We start from the raw sequence: 17,226 nt of genomic DNA on the forward strand, positions 1-17,226 counted from the left end.
GCCACAATGGCGGCCCGCACCGGCTAGCCACCCCGCGCGCCCCGCCCGCGCGCGACGCTATTCGCCGCTCGGCCCGCCCGTTAAGCGGCCAGCGAGCCCATTGGCTCGCCCCCTCCCGGCCACCGCCCCTCCCGGAACGCCTATTGGCGGCGGCACCTGCCTTTCCTCAGGAACGCGCGCCCACTGGCCGCTCCGGCCGCGGCTGCCAGGCTCTCTTTTCTTGCCGGCCTACCCGGAGTCCCCGCCCCCGCGCCCTGATTGGTCGCCGCCGCCGCTCCCGCCCCCGACGGGCCCGACCGGGGAAGTGCGGGCGACCATGTGGCGGCGGCGGCCGCTCCGTCCCCTCCCGCCCCGGGAGCACCGCGACCCCCCGGTTCCTCCCGATCCCTTTCACCCCGGCTGAGCGGCCCCCCCAGCCCCGGTATTACCGGGACTCGGCCCAACGGACGCGCTGGCGGCGTTTCCCCTCGCTTGAAAAACACGGAGCAGAGCGATCGTGCGGGCGGCCCCAGCCTCCGGCCCCGTTACAAGGGCTGGGTGCAGCCCCAGCGCTCCCCCGGGGCGCGCGGCTCCCATTAAGAAAAATAATCACCAGAAGGAAGGAGCCTGGGAGCGTTAATTAACGGTGGGAAATGACGGATCTGGAGACATGGCGGAGCTGCTTAAAATACGTAATTACGTGCAGTTAAAGCATTATAATCAACCTCCTGAGAAACGGCGTCCTGCGGGGAGGGCTGCGCTGGCGGGGAACGAATTGGCCCAAGTGCCGCGGTTGGCGCTTGGGGTGGGGGACCTGATCCACCCCCCCCTCGGGGAGCGGGCAGCCTGGTCTACCCTCACCCCGGGGGAGCGGGCAGCCTGGTCTAACCCCCCCGGGGAGCGGGCAGCCCGGTCTAACCCCCACCTTCAAGGAAGCAGGCAGCCTGGTCTAACCCCCCTCCCCCCTCCAGGGAGCGGGCAGCCTGGTCTAACCCCCGCCTCGGGAGGAGGCAGCCTGGTCTAAACCTCCCCCCCGGGGAGCGGGCAGCCCGGTCTAACCCCCCCCTTCAAGGAAGCAGGCAGCCTGGTCTAACCCTCCCTCCCCCCGGGGAGCGGGCAGCTCGGTCTAACCCCCACCTTCAAGGGAGCAGGCAGCCTGGTCTAACCCCTCCAGGCAGCGGGCAGCCCGGTCTAACCCCCGCCCCGGGAGGAGGCAGCCTGGTCTAACCCCCCCCACCCCAGGGTGCAGGCAGCACGCAGAGGTCCTGAGCCCTGTGCCAGGCCTCCTGATGAGGAGGGGAAAGGGGCCGGGCTTCGCCTACAGAAATTTGGGACCTGGTTGAGGTGCTCCTCAAGCCCCTCCACGCTGCAGACGCACGGCACGGGCTCTGCTCTGCGTTGCTCCCCGAGGAGCTCCTTTGATTGCACCTGCCTGGGTAGTTACTCAAGATAAACGCCTCCTAATTGAGCCATTTAAGAGCCGGGCTGTAGCCCCGGGGTCAGAGGTCTCTTAAAAGTCTTGTCTTTAATTAGCCTTTTCCTAAGCATCCCATCCTTCCTTCCCAGTGGAGCTTCTCTGCCAGAGGGATGGGGGGAGACTGTGGGGCAGCTCCCCTTACCCTGAGCCCTTCTCCCCACCCAGGCAGCTGGGAAAGCATCACCGCTGGGTTCTTTATTTTGATGGAGCCCTCCTCCAACGACCGCCTTGCCTCCATCCCCTATGCCTTCACCTTACAGCGGCTCAGAGAAATCCGAGATCTCTGCTGGATTCCCCAGAGGGAAGGTCCAGGGGAAACCCAGCGTTCTTGTCCACCAAGTTATTTTCCTTGGGCACTTGAAAAATGTGGTCATTGGCCACAGATTCACAGCCCTGTCCTTGGCTATATCATTCCTCCCACGTAAGAGGAGGGAAAGGTCACCAGCAACCACCAAGAAGGTCTCTGGGAGCTGACCCATCACTCCATCATCTTTGCAACCAACGTGTATCCCCTTGGGATCAGCCCTTCCAGCGTCACACACAAATCGCTGTCGATTTCCCCATCCTAGCGTGAAGAACAGATGCCAGTTCCCCACATTACACCATGGCCAGGTGAGGGGTTCAGATGGGGCCAAGGTCAACCCACCACAACAACCAGCGTGGGTTTATGGACACGGGTCTTGTCAAGCTATCTTGGTAACTTTTCCACGAGATCTCCAACTCAGCTAACGAAGGAAAGAGCTTTAAAACAGTAGTACAATCCCGCAAGGGATCTGCATCAGAATTCTGAATGATATCAAAATTGGATGATGCTCAGTAAGTCAACTGAAAAATAAATCTTAAAATATAATGGCAAATAGGGAACCCCCCATGTGAGAGACCCTAGCGGGAGAAAACTGGGGAGAAAACTTCAAATCTCAGTGACGAAGCCTGTGAGGATGTCAGGGCCATGCACCTATAGAAGAAAATGTCAGCCACTCAACAGCCAACAACGTCTTTTGTGGGGGCAACACCGCAGGGCCCAGAGGCTAATCTGATCCTCGGATGAATAAAGAGACAATCTGAAACGCTGTCTCCAGTTGCAGCATCCACAGTTGGAGGAAGACGCTGGAGCTCGGAGAGAGAAGATCCGTCATCTGCCCTACAGCAGGAGATTCCGGACTTGCTACATACAACATAACTGAAGGGGGACTTCATCATTGGGGAATTGAATGCAAAAATGTGGTCTTTGAGAAAACTTTCAGCCAGCAGATAAGGAACAGCAAGATACATAAGCTGGAAAGCTGAAACTCTGCACATTCAGTGTCAAAGAGAAACCTAATGGGATATAATTAGCCATTGGAACAACTTTCAAAGAGGTTGTAATGGATTTGCTGCTGTTAATTAATTTGGGGAAGCTCTGTGACCCCTGCTATGCGGGAAGTGAGACTAGCTGATCGCAGTGACATAAATACATCAGGCTGAGAAAGCACTGCTGAGGGGACCCAGAAATAAGCTGGTTTCCCTGGTGAAAAAGTACAGTGAATTTGGGTACCTGCAGCCAGAACCGCAAACCTCAGCACTGCAGCTGGCAGGCAGAGATCCCTCGAGCCGCCTGGAGCCGAGCTCCTGCCTAAACCCATGGGGAAGGAGCATTGGACATGTTTCCTGAGCAGGACCAGCAGCTGAGTTTCTCTCTTTTTGGTCACCTCTTATTTCACAGCTGTTATCCGGGTCCGGTTTTCTCCCCCATATTGGGAATTTTCAATCCTCATCTCACAGGAAAGAGCCCTCTGCAAAGTCTTTTCGGGCCTGGAGAGGAAAGGGATGGTGTGCTTTGTGTTTCCTTCATCACCTGATGTTCTGCAGGTACAAGAAAGTGAGATGCCTTGGGCTGGAGAGAAGTGAGCACAAGTGTCCTCAGCAGCTGTGCAATCCCAGGAATGGAGACCCGGAAATCCTGACAGCCAGAGCCTGCTTCAAGGACTTGAAACAACCATGAGATAAAAAAGCACACCAAAACATGCCCGCAGGATCTGTCAGCGCTTGCTATCTAGCACGGGGTAACGCACAAGCTAAGCGCACAGACTGCACCTCCCCGAGACAGCCCCACGCAATACACTCCTGCTGCCCAAGGATGGATGGGACGTATCCGGATGGGATGAAGCACCTGCACGTGACAGAACAGACTTTGTCCCAACTCCTTTACGTTTAATCTGCTGGATGAGAAAACTCACGCTGTGGCCCAGCCCCCGCGAGGGGTGCTTTCTTGTCCCCCAGCAGGCAGGTGAGCTTGCAACCCGATTCTGGGAGAAGAAAGTCAGTTTTTCCACCAACCTGCAGCCTCACCTGCGCTCTTTGTAACCACGCAGGATAAGGAGCCCTCATTTCTACTCCTACAGCATAATCATTCTCTGCTTCCCAGCCCAAAGCCCTGCTCTAATGCTCTTATGGCACCCAGGTGAATTCCTGTAACACCCGTGGCACGTAACAGCCCTACGGCCTAGTGCTGCAACGTGCCAGGGGAGGCTTTACAAATGCTTTTTTACAACGTAACTCGCCTCAGAGCCCAGCAAACTCATGGTGATGAAAGTCTGCGCCGTACCGATTTCTTGTGCTTCAGTAAGGCTGCGCGTAGAAAGGTTCTGGAGATTCCCAAGATGCCAAGAACCTCTCTGCCAGGCAGCCTTATTTACCTGCCGAGTAAAGGAGCTGGCGGTGCGTGGCACTGCCATGCTCCTTTCGCCCCTTCTTTCCCAGTTTGCAAAGGCCCAGCAGCAATGCCCTTCAGTACCACGCACAGTACTGAACCAGCTGGGGATAAGGCACGTTGCTGAAGATGCCACAGCCCTTCTCACCTGAAGAAGAATCTGTTCCCAGGCATGTTAACTGATGTGCACTGCACACATATTTAATGAAATTCTTTATTTACATTTCAAAACGTAAAAAAAAAATATAGATGCCAATTATTAAATAATTTCAGGAGAACGTCAAGAGCGCGGATCTGGCCTGCGGAGAGGACTGGGACAGTGGGGGAAACTGGCTGGAGTTGGAACTGTATGGAGCCAGCACCGGTGAAGGAACACTGAAACGAAGAAGAAACAGATCCAAAATGCTGGACAGCCATTCCCAACTCATCCTACAGGAGCAAGACTGTGCAGTGACACTGGGTGCCGCTACAGTGATTTTCAAGTGAGTGCTACTCGCTGCATGCACTAGCTCACGCCAACCCCGAGCTACAGAACCCAGGAGTCCTCCTGGGTCTCCATGCCAGGCATCTGCACCTACTTCTGAACTTAAAACCAACAGTGCCTGTTTCTCCTGGCTGATTTTAAAGCATCTTGACAAGTAATGGATTTAGCTGCCTGAAGTTGGCTGAGACGAATGCTGTTCTTGTCTACAGGCAGCCGAGAGGCAGCAGGGTGCAGAGAGGCAGTTCCCAAGACCTGGCTGGGAAGTAAGCAAGGTGGCACCAGCCTCATACCTAGAAATGAAAAGCTTCCAGTCTCAAGTTGGATGTTGGCCAGAGATCACATACTCCAAATTGAAACGATCAAGTCTGGGCCTGAGGACAACCCTAAAGGGGACCGACCCACCAGCACAGGCCTGCCCATATGCAAGAAAGCCTGTCAACAAGGTTGTGCCCATCTTCAAAAGCCTATAAATGCCACCAGAAGTACCAGGGAAATGAAAGAATGATTACATTCCCTGTTGTCACTTCATCAAACAGGAAGAGCTCCCTAGAGTCTGAAGTGCTGCAGATCTGAAAGACTTTATTATGGAAGCGGGGACGTGTCTTCGTGGGTAATTCCAGATGTCTTTGGAAATCATTTAATGGAAGGTCAAAAATTGTGGGGATTTGCTTTTGTCAGTGCCTGCCTGCTGAAATTTGAAAAATCAGCAACCAAAAGGCTAATACAGCAGATTTTTGACAAGCTGCAGCCTGACACATTGAAATCTAGACAGATTTGTTTAAATGCTTGTGTTTTTTACGGTGAAGTGGGCGGACAAATGGAAACAGAATACTGTATGTTAGCCTGAGCTCTGTCTTGAGCCTATTAGTTTAACCAAAATGAAGCCTGAATAATAGTAAATGCTGGAAACATCTCCCTTCAGATGAGGACAGTGGTATTTTTTCGAGTTAAGGTAAGACTATGTAACATGATAATTCCTTGGCCCTTCAGTGGTGGCATCCATCCCGCACATGGATGCTCTGCCTTCTGTAGCAATCAGAGTTCACCAACCTGCAGGTCAAAGTGAAGCCCCCCACCCCCTAGACTGTCTGGGTAATACCAGCTGGATTCCTGTCGCAGTTCCCTTTCATCCACTGGTTTCTAAAGCCGAGGCTTCAAGGCAGCCTAACCCCATCCAAGGCACAGCTTCCACACCCCATCTTCCCCTTGATCGCAGCTGCGAAATCTTATCCCTCTAGCGCTGCCTTTGATGCCTGTGTAGCTCGGAGGGAAGCCAGTTCAGGGAGTTGAGCTGGCAAAAAACTAACGCTGTTAGAGAAGCATCTTCTGGCATTTCACTGAACTGAGTCAGCTCTCTGCAGACTCAGATGAATGTGAAAATAAGTCAAGAGAAAAATAAGGAGCAGAGCAGCCCACAGTTCAATTGCACCGTGAAGACTGAGACTTACCACATTTCTGTTTCATTGCTTTACATTTCCCCACACTGAGAGATCACAACTGGCAGCTTGGGTTTGTTATTTGGACCCGTAGGCACATTCTGGGGACAAACAAATATATAACATTAAACCTTATAAAAGCACAGCAAATCCAGTGAGTGACAGCTACTTGAAGACTGGCTAAGAGGTGTCTGTGCAACGTCAGGAACAGGGAAATCTAGACACAGCTCCGAGTAACACAGAAGCACCATCATGCATTTTGGCAACGGACCCGGCCACAAGCCGGTGAACTCTCTCTGTGCGCAGAGGTTTGGGATGCAGACCAGACCCCGATCCTTTGAATGGGAGCAAAGGAAGAGAGCAAAAACTGGAGAGCTCCTCATGAGATACAGCAGGCATCATGTCACTTGAGGCTGCTCTGGCTTAAATCTTTAAAATTACTGATTACAGCTGCAACAAGCAAAGCAAACTTGTATTTGTACAGAAGGGGAATCCAAGTACGAGATAGTCACAAAGCAAGCCTCATTCTGAACCTCTCGTTCTGCTGGACTCGTCTGCTTTTTCATGAGTCTCTTTCTTACTTCCTTTAATTTGCCTCTCACTGCAGTGATGCACAAAGCAGGCCACCAAAAGCACTGATGGAAGGGTTGTGCTGTAAGAGGGCTAGCAACACACGGATTGTATCATGCTGTACAGTTCCTTGCACACGACCTTTTCTCAATACCTAACAGTTGTCAGCTCTGTTTGTGCCCCACTTTTTGGATTCACTGATGGCAGAGGCCCTTGTGCACATTATCCCATGCGTGTGCCATGAAGTTAGTGTCGGCTGTCTTGAAGAACTCACTGCTATTTGTTAAATCTACTCATTATCCTGCCGTGACACCCAGTCACAACGTTGGTAGCAACCACCACCCCTGAGCGTACTTATCTTCAGCTCCTGGAAGCCCATCAGAAGATTCATTTAATTTTTCTTATTAAACATGCTGATCACGGATCAGCAGAACTGATGATCTAGCATCCACTAAATAATCCCAGGCAATGGCACAGAAGTGATCTGCTTTACACTCTTGTCTGAGTTGCTGATGGAACAGCTTTTCAATTCAGCTTCCTGAACAAATGCAAAGCATTGCAAATAAAGCCACAAGAACACAATCCCCGCTCAAAGACTAACCAGCAAGCACGAGAGCACAGCATTTCTAAAGTCAATCTATATGACAGCCTTTGCCTCAACAGACTTCCTGCTATTTTATAATGATGACAACTGATAATACCAGTTATCAACACTGGTATTCCCTGGTATCCTGTAAACAGACAGCGGGAGAGAACAGAACAACCCTTGTTAATCCTCTACGTGACTTTCCAACGTGGACATTCACAGAGAAATAGGCGAATTCAACTTACTTCAATTTTTCTCATCACCAACAGCCCATCGACAATTTTACCTAGAATGAGAAAATGTATTCACTTCAATATGACCAGCTTTCAGTTTTGCTCTCTCCCACTCATCACAGGTAGATGAATTTTTGTTCCTCCTGAAAAGTCTTGTGCAGTGTATAGGTATTGGGCACTTGAGGGTTTGTTACTGATCTCTGAACTGATAAAGGAAACAATCCCTCTTAAAACATTTTCCACATTCAGAATAGATTAAGTGCATTTTCCCATTGCAGGGGTGGCACGTGTAGAAATCTAGGTTTTGAGACCTACCGGCACCAGCTGTGCTACACTACAGCATGAACTACCTCTCTATCAACACAACCTTTGTAACGATGCAAAAAACGGCAATGAACGATATCAGTGTTACTTAAGAATTGGAGGAAGTAGCAAGTAGGACATCAGCTTAAAGGCTGGCCTTGAAATCCTACAGCTCAAATATAGAATCATAGAATCATGGAATCACTAAGGTTGGAAAAGACCTCTAAGATCATCGAGTCCAACCGTCGACCCAACACCACCATGCCCACTAAACCATGTCCCTAAGCGCCTCATCTACTCGTCTTTTAAATACCTCCAGGGGTGGGGACTCCACCACTTCCCTGGGCAGCCTGTTCCAATGTTTAACCACTCTTTCAGTAAAGAAATTTTTCCTCACGTCCAATCTAAACCTCCCCTGGCACAACTTGAGGCCGTTTCCTCTCGTCCTGTCGCTTGTTCCTTGGGAGAAGAGACCGACCCCACCTCGCTACAACCTCCTTTCAGGTAGTTGTAGAGAGCGATGAGGTCTCCCCTCAGCCTCCTTTTCTCCAGGCTAAACAGTCCCAGTTCCCTCAGCTGCTCCTCGTAAGACTTGTTCTCCAGACCCTTCACCAGCCTCGTTGCCCTTCTCTGGACACGCTCCAGCACCTCGACGTCCTTCTTGTAGCGAGGGGTCAAGTAGCAGTACATGAAAAGTTAGCAGATGTGGTTTCATAGAATTACTATCTAAAAACTCTGCTGAAAGCTCAGTCCTCTCTGACAGTGGAGAAGAAAGGTATCCCTTCACTCATCTGTCTGTCCCTTCTGCACTGGCACAAGGATTTATGTAGCAACACGACACACCCATCAAGGAACTGATCTGGACTAAAGCTAACCTGGGAAAAAAATGTTTCATTTCAACAGTGATCCATCTCAGTATCTGGCTGCACCGATACCTCTGCTAGCACAAGCGAGGGGGGAAGAACAAGCAGTCCGTGGCTGTTTATTTTAGCAGCTGTGCCACAGGGACTGCCCGTGAGCTGGTACACCAGGCCTCCGCTGCAGGTACTCACCAAACACGACGTGTTTTCCATCCAACCAGTCACATTTGGAGCACGTAATGAAAAACTGACAGCCGTTGGTACTTGGACCACTGTTTGCCTGGGGGTTGAGAATGGCAAAATATGAAAAGTGTACAAATTAGGACTTCCCAAAACTGAAGGCAGATGCATCTCACATAGGAAAGAGCTGTTGTTCTAGACCTAGCCTAGCTTATTTTTAGCTTATTGCTACAGAAACCAAAGGAAGCAAGATATACATCTGCAGGAGAGTACCCTGTGCTGGGATGTGGCACGGCACCAAGTCTGGTCGTGCCAGTGTGCGCAAGAGCCACGCCACCAACTTTTTATTATACTTCTACAAAGGCACGTTCAGCACAAAACTGTGCTGAAATGTGGGCTCTAGAGGATGCTCCTGAAAAACGGCTAATATTTTTGGCGATGAGTACTTACTGCCGCAGTATTGTCCTGGGGAAAACTGAAAGCCAGGAACCAGGGCAGAAAAAAAGCAGCTGTTTTCTGCTATTTGGAAGGTTTCCTCAGAATAGAAAAAAAACAGGTGTCTGTTCTGATGATCAGGATGAGAAAGGTAATGACCATAGTGGCACAGGATTCACAGGAACGGTGTCATGCAGATGTGAAATTTAATTCGCACCCAAGTGCAACACCCAGAGCATTTGTGCTCTGCTAAGAAAACATCTCTGCAACACTTCAGTCCATTTCTATTTTTCAAAGCTCTTCTGACAACCAGGAGGTACTAAAGCATGTTTCTGTGCTGACAAGTGAACTGGGCAAGTTTTGCAGCTGCAGGACTGCACAGGACATGGTCACATTGGATCTTTTCCTTAATTGTTGGCCAGCTTCGGAAGGATCCAGCTGGGATGGACCATGGTTTGGCCCAGCAGAATGGCTCCAGAGCCATGCCACTTTAACACAAAGCTGGTAATACCAGCGTGGGATCCCTTCTCCCACACTACAGTACACTGTTTGCTTAGCTGTGTCGTGACACCTCTTTTTGGGCCATGTTTTGAACTGGATGAATAACTAATCCAAATGGTAAATGCCCAAAACAAGCGGTTTTAAGGGCAGGGCAGCTGAAAGAGCTGGAGAAGAAGCAGTTGAGGATAGGAACAGTGAAGCACTGGCTCCACTTGCTTTCTGTTGCAAAAGTCAGTGTATTGTTCCTACCAGACAACATGCAATGGTTGCAGTTTTTCCTACAATGTTGAACAGGAAGCGTATGTTATAAAAGATACCATGGTAATGCTGCTATGGCTTTGAAACTCCCAAATCTCTTTGTTTCATCCTTGCTGAGGTCAGTGTTTGATAACAGTATCAGGGAAGAAAAAACACCACTGCTTGCCACTGCATGAAAACTGTAAGAATCAAGCTGTTCCGAAAGCTGATCAAAGCCTGCCCCAGCACTCCAGCAGGTAAAAAAGAAAGGATGCTGCAGGATCAGGACTTTTGTGTTACTCAACACATTAACCCATGAGTAGCCTTCTGACTAGTGGTTACAAAGCAGGTCTTTCAGACCTTGTATCCAATGGTGGAGATTGCTGTTGTCTGACAAATAATTTATACACTTAGGAAAAGGGCACAGAGAAAGTACCAAAGGCTTTTTAGTCTTACAATGTCATTATTTTATACTCACCATAGAGAGCAGCCCAGGAGCAGAGTGCTTCAGCTTGAAGTTTTCATCTGCAAAAGGACCCCTATATATACTGGCTACTCCAGTGCCGTCTCCCTGTGCGAGAGGTGCCCAGTCAGCCACAGCATTTGTTCTGTAGCATAAATTTAAAATCCCCAAGCGAAAGGACAGCATTAAACTCAGCCCAAAGCAGATGCTGTACTACCAGCAGCAAACACATTCAGATGCTTCATTTCTGAAGAGGAACAGCGACTGGTTTCTAACTACACAGTACATCGTTTGCCATCCATATGTTGGCAGAAACCCATGGAGATAGTAAGGATTAAGTACAAGCCTCCCAGAGTGAGATGGAGGCTATAGATTGCTTGGTATGGACCCACCCGGACCTGGCAGGGAAAGGGGAGGGGACGTAGAAGTGTGGGCTGGTGTGACAAGGAAAGCAGAAGTGGTTGTGTGGAAAAAGTCGGCTGATGGTATGCTTACTTATTTCACCTTATTTTCTGTGACTTTACTGGAAACAGGGAAGTGATCTCTCTGTTCAGCAAGGACAGTTTCTAAAATATGGAGTTTCTAAATTTTTCTGCACTTTCTACCGAGTCGAGACATCTTGTACTTTCTACAAGCCCTAGCTCTCAGATCTCAAGACACTTATAAATTAAAGCAGCATGGGCCGTAACAGCTGCAGATTGCAAGCTTTGACTGCTCACGAGTTTATAACTTTGCAGAAGCCGGACGCATGGTTCACACAGGACACCTAGCTTGTGGGATTGCTGAAAGGCCACCCTGCTCTTTAGTCCAGCGTTGCAGAGACACTCCTGTGTGATGCCAAAAGGACTGAGCAGGGACCCTTCAGTAGAACAGCCTTAAAGATGCTGCAGCAAGGAACCCTTCAGGGAAAGCTGCAGAAGCAATACAAACAGGTACCTCTGGCACAGTCAATTAAATTTACTATTCCGACAGTAATTTCCCTTTCTGTGTTGATTTTCCCTTTCTGTGTCGCTTCAGCCCCATTTCTTCTGCCTTGCTGCAACCTGTCTCCCTTCATTGCCTTTCTACTTGACGTTTACTTTCTTTATTAGGCTAAACTTAACAGGAAAATAAAGGAAAATAAGATGCCATGTGCAGCTCCACATCTTTTGCTCTGCCCTTGCGTCTTTTCCTCCTATTCTCTGTGTTTTACTTAAACTGTCAGCTCTGAGACAAGGAACATATACCCTATCTTAGTGGTCAACGTGACCGTTCTTGCTCCCCAAGTGGCTTTGTAATAAGTGTAATTTATAAATTACAAATACCGGTGCAATCTGTAATGCTTGTTGAACTTCAGTGGAAGAAATAAAGCCCACTGGGACATTTGAGCAGCATCACAATTAGCGACTACCTAAAAACCTGGTGTGGCTGAGCCACCCGCTGTGCGGTCAGTTCTCTCAGTGACTTTCATACAACCAAGTTTTATAAATTTTGTATTAAAAAAGCTTTACCACCCCTCTCATATTTTGAAACACTTCCAGAAATGAAATAATTTTACTGGGTCCTAGGACAATGAAGAGACCCAGAGGTCCTCCAGCCTTCCCCATATACTCTGCTTATCCCCAAGTCAGAGCATGACCACCGCTGCGGCACAAAGTCTTTTCTATATTGAGACAATTCACTAACAAAAAGATAGTTTTGATTTAAACTCTCTCTTGCACCAGATGCTTGGTTCTGTACTTAGGGTACCTCTCCACAAAGCTAGTAGAAATGCGCAGGGTTTCTTGTTTGGACAGAAGGGGGAAGGACAACAGGGTAAAAAAAAACAACTCTGCAAGTTTGAAAAGCCTCTAGCTGTACTGCCATGCTTTTTTTAGAGAGGAAATATTTTGGGAAGGAGCAGGTATGTTCACCCAAGACTCCAGATTTGTTTTCAAGGACATTATAGTCTGTTGCAGTAAGGTGGCAGCAATGCTATGAGGAAAACTCCAGTTACTACTGGGTACCTCAAAAGAGAGCCAACAGACCCCATACATCAGCACGGACCCTTGGAAACAGTTGCTATAATATGCATGTAGGAAAAGTACAAAAGGAATATAGAACTACATACGTTTACAAAGTCACCTCCTTGGATCATGAAATCCTTTATTACCCTAAAGAAGTAAAACAATACTTAGTTCTTGGTAGAAAAATGCCTCAAGAAGCTTAATATGTGATAAAAAGGGGTTCTGCCTCATAGCACAACAAAAGTTATCAGGGTCTATGAATGCTACAGTCTAAAATCCACAATAAATATTAACAACTGGTTGCTAGCAGGTAATTTGGGACCCACTGATGTTCGACCAGGGATAGCGATTAGACGACACGTGCCAGGAAACCGTCTCTGACCTGGCACACCAGGAACGGGGGATCCCTCCCACCGACCCCAGCGTACACGTCTGACAGCACCCCCAAGTCCCCCAAAGCTACAGAAGGACGGCATTAGCCGTGACCTACAAATGCCTCCCAGACCATTAATGCCTTTGAGGCAGGTCTCAAAACCACATGTAGCTCAGACTGCTATTTAAGTGCCTAAACAAAAGCAGAAGAATTACCTGTGGAAAGTGCTTCCTTTATAACCTATAGGGACACCGTCTTTCCTGCAAGGAGATAAAAAGGAAAATCGTTGCAGCTTACTGCATATCCCAACACAAAACCCTCCCAGGAGTTCAGAGTCCCCAACGGTTGCCCTATACATTAGTAGCTGCCCTGATATACAACCAAGCGCTGCAGCCTGGCTCTCAGCTATCAGAGGTCAAGGGAAACCTCGAGTGGGCTCTGCACATTAAATGACACGGTTCCTTACAACATCCATACCATCATCTTAAGGGGATCCCACTGCAATCTGCAGCAGGAGCAGGTGGGATGTGCAGGCACGGCTTTTCAGAGCAACCTGAGCACGAACAAAGTCATGCCCAAAAGGGAAAGTTTGCCATCTCCGTGACTGACCGAGCCTGTCACAATTTCATCAGAGCAGACTTCCGTAACGCTTTTGTTTTGTACTGGTAGAGTAAGAAAAACTTCCAAGTGAGCCTTCTTCCTACTCACCCAGCCCTGCTTCTCTGAGTAGGCTACTGAAAAGGACACTATAACTCACTTACCTGAATTCACCCGTACAAAACTGCCTGGAAAACAAACAAGAGCAGAGCGTGAGCCACATTTGAACTCCAAGGACACAGAAGGCTGCATTCAGCGAATATGCACTGACTGTTGTGCAGGACTTTCCCTACTGCATCGGGATACCCCCAGTGAAACGGGAACCGGCAGTAACTGCTCCCCACTTCCATTTCAAAACAGACTTCTGCACTTTCTGCAGTTGAGGAGGTCAGATATTTAAAAATGAGAGAGGTTGTAAGAGACTGAACATGGAGCAGGCACTGTGTTTCACAGAGAACAGGGTATATTCATTTCTCCCGTGGAAGTGGGATGTCCAAAGTGGTACATCCTTCAGCCAGTGGCAGAGAAGTCTAACGTGACGTTAAGGTACTGCCTCTTATAAACGCACCGAGCGTATCAGAAGCTCCACAGAGGGAGCAGAGAGGGACTGGAGTCCTCCACCTTCCAGCCAGATGGGCTCCCCCGAGGGATCAGGATGCTGCACGGTCACATCTCTCTGGGAACAGGGAGAGGAGCAAAGCAGGTGCAGCGGTTCTGGGGGGCAGGTAGTCACTCTGCCACCAGAGACATTCCTGCACCATAAAGCCTTCGCAGCCCGGGTCCAGGCTGAGCTGCAGGAACGCCGGCTGCTCCTTACCTGAAGTTCTCTGCCGTTTTGGGTACAACGTCGGCGAACAGCTCGATCTTCATGCGGCCGACCTCCTGGGGAGACGGTGCCCAGGTCAGCCTTCCGGGCCCTACTCACACACGCCAGCCTCCCCACCTCAGCACCCGGGGAACTCCCACAAACTCAACCTCCCGCTGCACCCCCTCACCCCTGCAAGCCCCCTCCTGAGGCAACCTTGCACCCCTTCACCCCTCCCCCGCAGCACTGCTGCAAGCCCTTTCCAATGCGCCCCTGTAACCCTACAGCCCCCCGATGCTCCCCTGCAACTCCCTCCCGCTGCGCCCCCGCAAGTGCTTTCAGTTGCGCCCCCGCAAGCCCCACAATGAACCCCTGAACCCCCCCCCGGTGCACCCCCACCATCCCCCTTTCCGCTCCTACACCCCCAGTTAACCCCTGCAGGCCCCCCCGCCGCGCACCCCTCAAACCCCCTCCCAGAGCACCACTGCCGGTCCACCCCCGGGCGCTCCCCTCCCGGTGCACCCCTGCCAGCCCCCCCCCCCCTCCTCCCGGTGCTCCTCCGCAGCCCCCGGCCCGGCCCCAGCCTCCGCCGCGCAGCTCCCTCGCCCCGCCGGGACCGGGGCCGGGGCCGGGGCCGGGGCCGGGGCCGGGGCCGGGGCGGCGGCAGCGCCCTCGCCCACCTGCCCGCCGATGCTGACATCGAAGAAGACCACGGGGTTGTTGGGGTTGGACGCCAGCACCGCCATTGCGGCCGCCTCTCCCGGAAGCGGAAGTGGCACCGGAAGCGGCAGCGGGAGGCGGGGCGGGGCTCAGGCCTTCCCTCAGCTGCCCCGCCTGCCCACGGAGAGCGGGCGGCGGCGGCGGGCAGCGCGGCCCCGCGGCCGGCATCGCAGGGAGCCGGTGACCCAAGGGCATTTTGCCTCTGGACCCAGCCCTCCCTGGAGTCAGTCCTGCGACAGTTACTGACCTGTGACGCCAGCCGCTGCCGGGAGGGTGTCAGAGACGCGTCGGAGGCGTTTAGGACGCTGGCGTTATCTTGGTTGTCCGGGGGTATCCTTTGTCCCTCGTGGACGGCTCTGAGCTTCCCAGAAGCAAAACCCTTATTTCCAGGGCCGGGCTGCTGCCCTCCATCCCCTGGTGCCGTCCCCGCTGGGGAAACCCCTGCCAGCTCCCTCCAGGATGGTTCCCTGCCGCTGGGGCTTTCCGGGGAAGCTTGGCAGGGCCGTGCTGCAGGAGGGTTCAGGGCCTGGTTTTCAGGCATGCCTCCTCCTCGATCTGTGCAGGCACACTGCAGTGCAGAGGGTAGACATGAAATCTCCAATGCCCTGTTTGAGATTTTCACGGGCTCTGGCAAGTGGCACCTGAGGAGGGAAGGTCTTGACGTGCATCGAGGCGACCTTGAAAGTCATCGCGTGGGCCTTGACCGAAGGCATGTACTTCAACTTCGTCTTCAAGAACTTCGGCATCCTGGTGTGTCGAGGAAGGAGAGTGGTCATGAGGTTCTTCGAAGACCTGCTCCGAGATGTGGACAAGACGGGGATCCTGGCTAATGCTTTTCTCCAAGTGAGTTTGGCAGGTTTTCAGTGAGCCCTTTAACTCTTGCAATGGGGCCAAAGCCGTGGCCGTGGGCAGGCTTTCCACCGTACTTGTGGCTGGGCCTGCCCTCCTGCTTCCAGAAAGCCATACCTCAGGGACGAGCTTATCAGGGGTATCTGGAAAGGCTCACGGATAGGTCCAGAGTTACCAGAAAGGCACATCCAGGGGTCTGGAGATGCCCTGAATCACACACCCTGTGAGAACAGGACACCCTGTTGAAACTCACGTCCAGCTGTTTGGGGTGCCCTGAAAGGCACATCCAGGGGTCTGGGGCAGCCAAAGGCACAGTGAGGGGTCTGAAGGTGCACTAAAATGCACAATGTGAAGCTCGGGCAATGCTGACACGCACACTGTGGGGTATAGGGAGGAGCCAAAAGACACATCCAGGGCTCTGTCACACACTGAAAATCACGTCGAGAGATGCCATGCACCCTGAAAGGCACATTGAGTGGGGTGGGGAGACCCAACAGGCCCACCCAGTGGTCCAGAGTGCGCAGAAAGGCATGCTCAGGGGGACTGGGCACACTAGAAAGCAAACCAAGGGGTAGGGGCATCCCAGAATTGACAGTAGGGGCTTGAGGTGCCCTCAAAGGGACACCCAGGGCTCCAGGAATGCAGAGAGAGGCACACCAAGGGGTCCAGGGTGCCCCAAAACGCACACCGAGAGCCCAGGAAGCACAAAAAGGGTAGAATGCAATCGCCGCTGTCGTTAAAGACAACAAAAAATGTTTTTAAAAATATATTAATGACAAGAAGAGAGCCAAGGAGAATCTCCATCCTTTTTTGGATGCGGGGGGGAACATTGTCACCGAGGCTGAGGTACTTAATGCCTTCTTTGCCTCAATCTTTAACAGGCAGACCAGTTATCCTCAGGGTACTCAGCCCCCTGAGCTGGAAGACAGGGACGGCGAGCAGGATGAACCCCCCGTAATCCAAGAGGAAGCAGTCAATGACCTGCTACGCCACCTGGACGCTCACAAGTCTATGGGGCCGGATGGGATCCACCCGAGAGTGCTGAGGGAGCTGGCGGAGGTGCTCGCCAAGCCACTCTCCATCATTTATCAGCAGTCCTGGTTAACGGGGGAGGTCCTGGATGACTGGAGGCTTGCCAATGTGACGCCCATCCACAAGAAGGGCCGGAAGGAGGATCCGGGGAACTACAGGCCTGTCAGCCTGACCTCGGTGCCGGGGAAGATTATGGAGCGGCTCATCTTGAGGGCGCTCACAAGGCATGAGCGGGACAACCAGGGGATCCGGCCTAGCCAGCACGGATTCATGAGAGGCAGGTCCTGCTTGACCAACCTGATCTCCTTCTATGACCAGGTGACCCGCCTAGTGGATGAGGGAAAGGCTGTGGATGTGGTCTACCTGGACTTCAGCAAGGCCTTTGATACCGTCTCCCACAGCATTCTCCTAGAGAAGCTGGCGGCTCACGGC

General features: G+C 51.6%; 1 protein-coding gene across 2 annotated transcripts; it reads right to left on the reverse strand.

Moving 5' to 3' along the window:
* Positions 1-4,325: 4,325 nt before the first annotated feature.
* On the reverse strand, positions 4,326-14,967 carry PPIH (peptidylprolyl isomerase H). 2 transcript variants are annotated; one of them, XM_076356084.1, is made up of 10 exons: positions 14,874-14,967; positions 14,206-14,270; positions 13,553-13,576; positions 13,007-13,051; positions 12,523-12,565; positions 10,449-10,541; positions 8,810-8,897; positions 7,467-7,507; positions 6,078-6,166; positions 4,326-4,520 (listed from the first exon to the last, which is right to left on the reverse strand). In XM_076356084.1, exons 1-9 carry the CDS (start codon positions 14,937-14,939, stop codon positions 6,098-6,100), a joined length of 534 nt encoding a protein of 177 aa, XP_076212199.1. In that variant the 5' UTR covers positions 14,940-14,967; the 3' UTR covers positions 4,326-4,520; positions 6,078-6,097. The 2 variants fall into 2 exon arrangements, with proteins under 2 accessions (XP_076212199.1, XP_076212200.1); XM_076356085.1 differs by lacking the exon at positions 4,326-4,520 and adding an exon at positions 4,599-5,317.
* Between the last annotated feature and the right edge of the window lie 2,259 nt (positions 14,968-17,226).

This window comes from Aptenodytes patagonicus, chromosome 19 (genome assembly GCF_965638725.1).
Source record: "Aptenodytes patagonicus chromosome 19, bAptPat1.pri.cur, whole genome shotgun sequence".
NCBI lineage: Eukaryota > Metazoa > Chordata > Aves > Sphenisciformes > Spheniscidae > Aptenodytes > Aptenodytes patagonicus.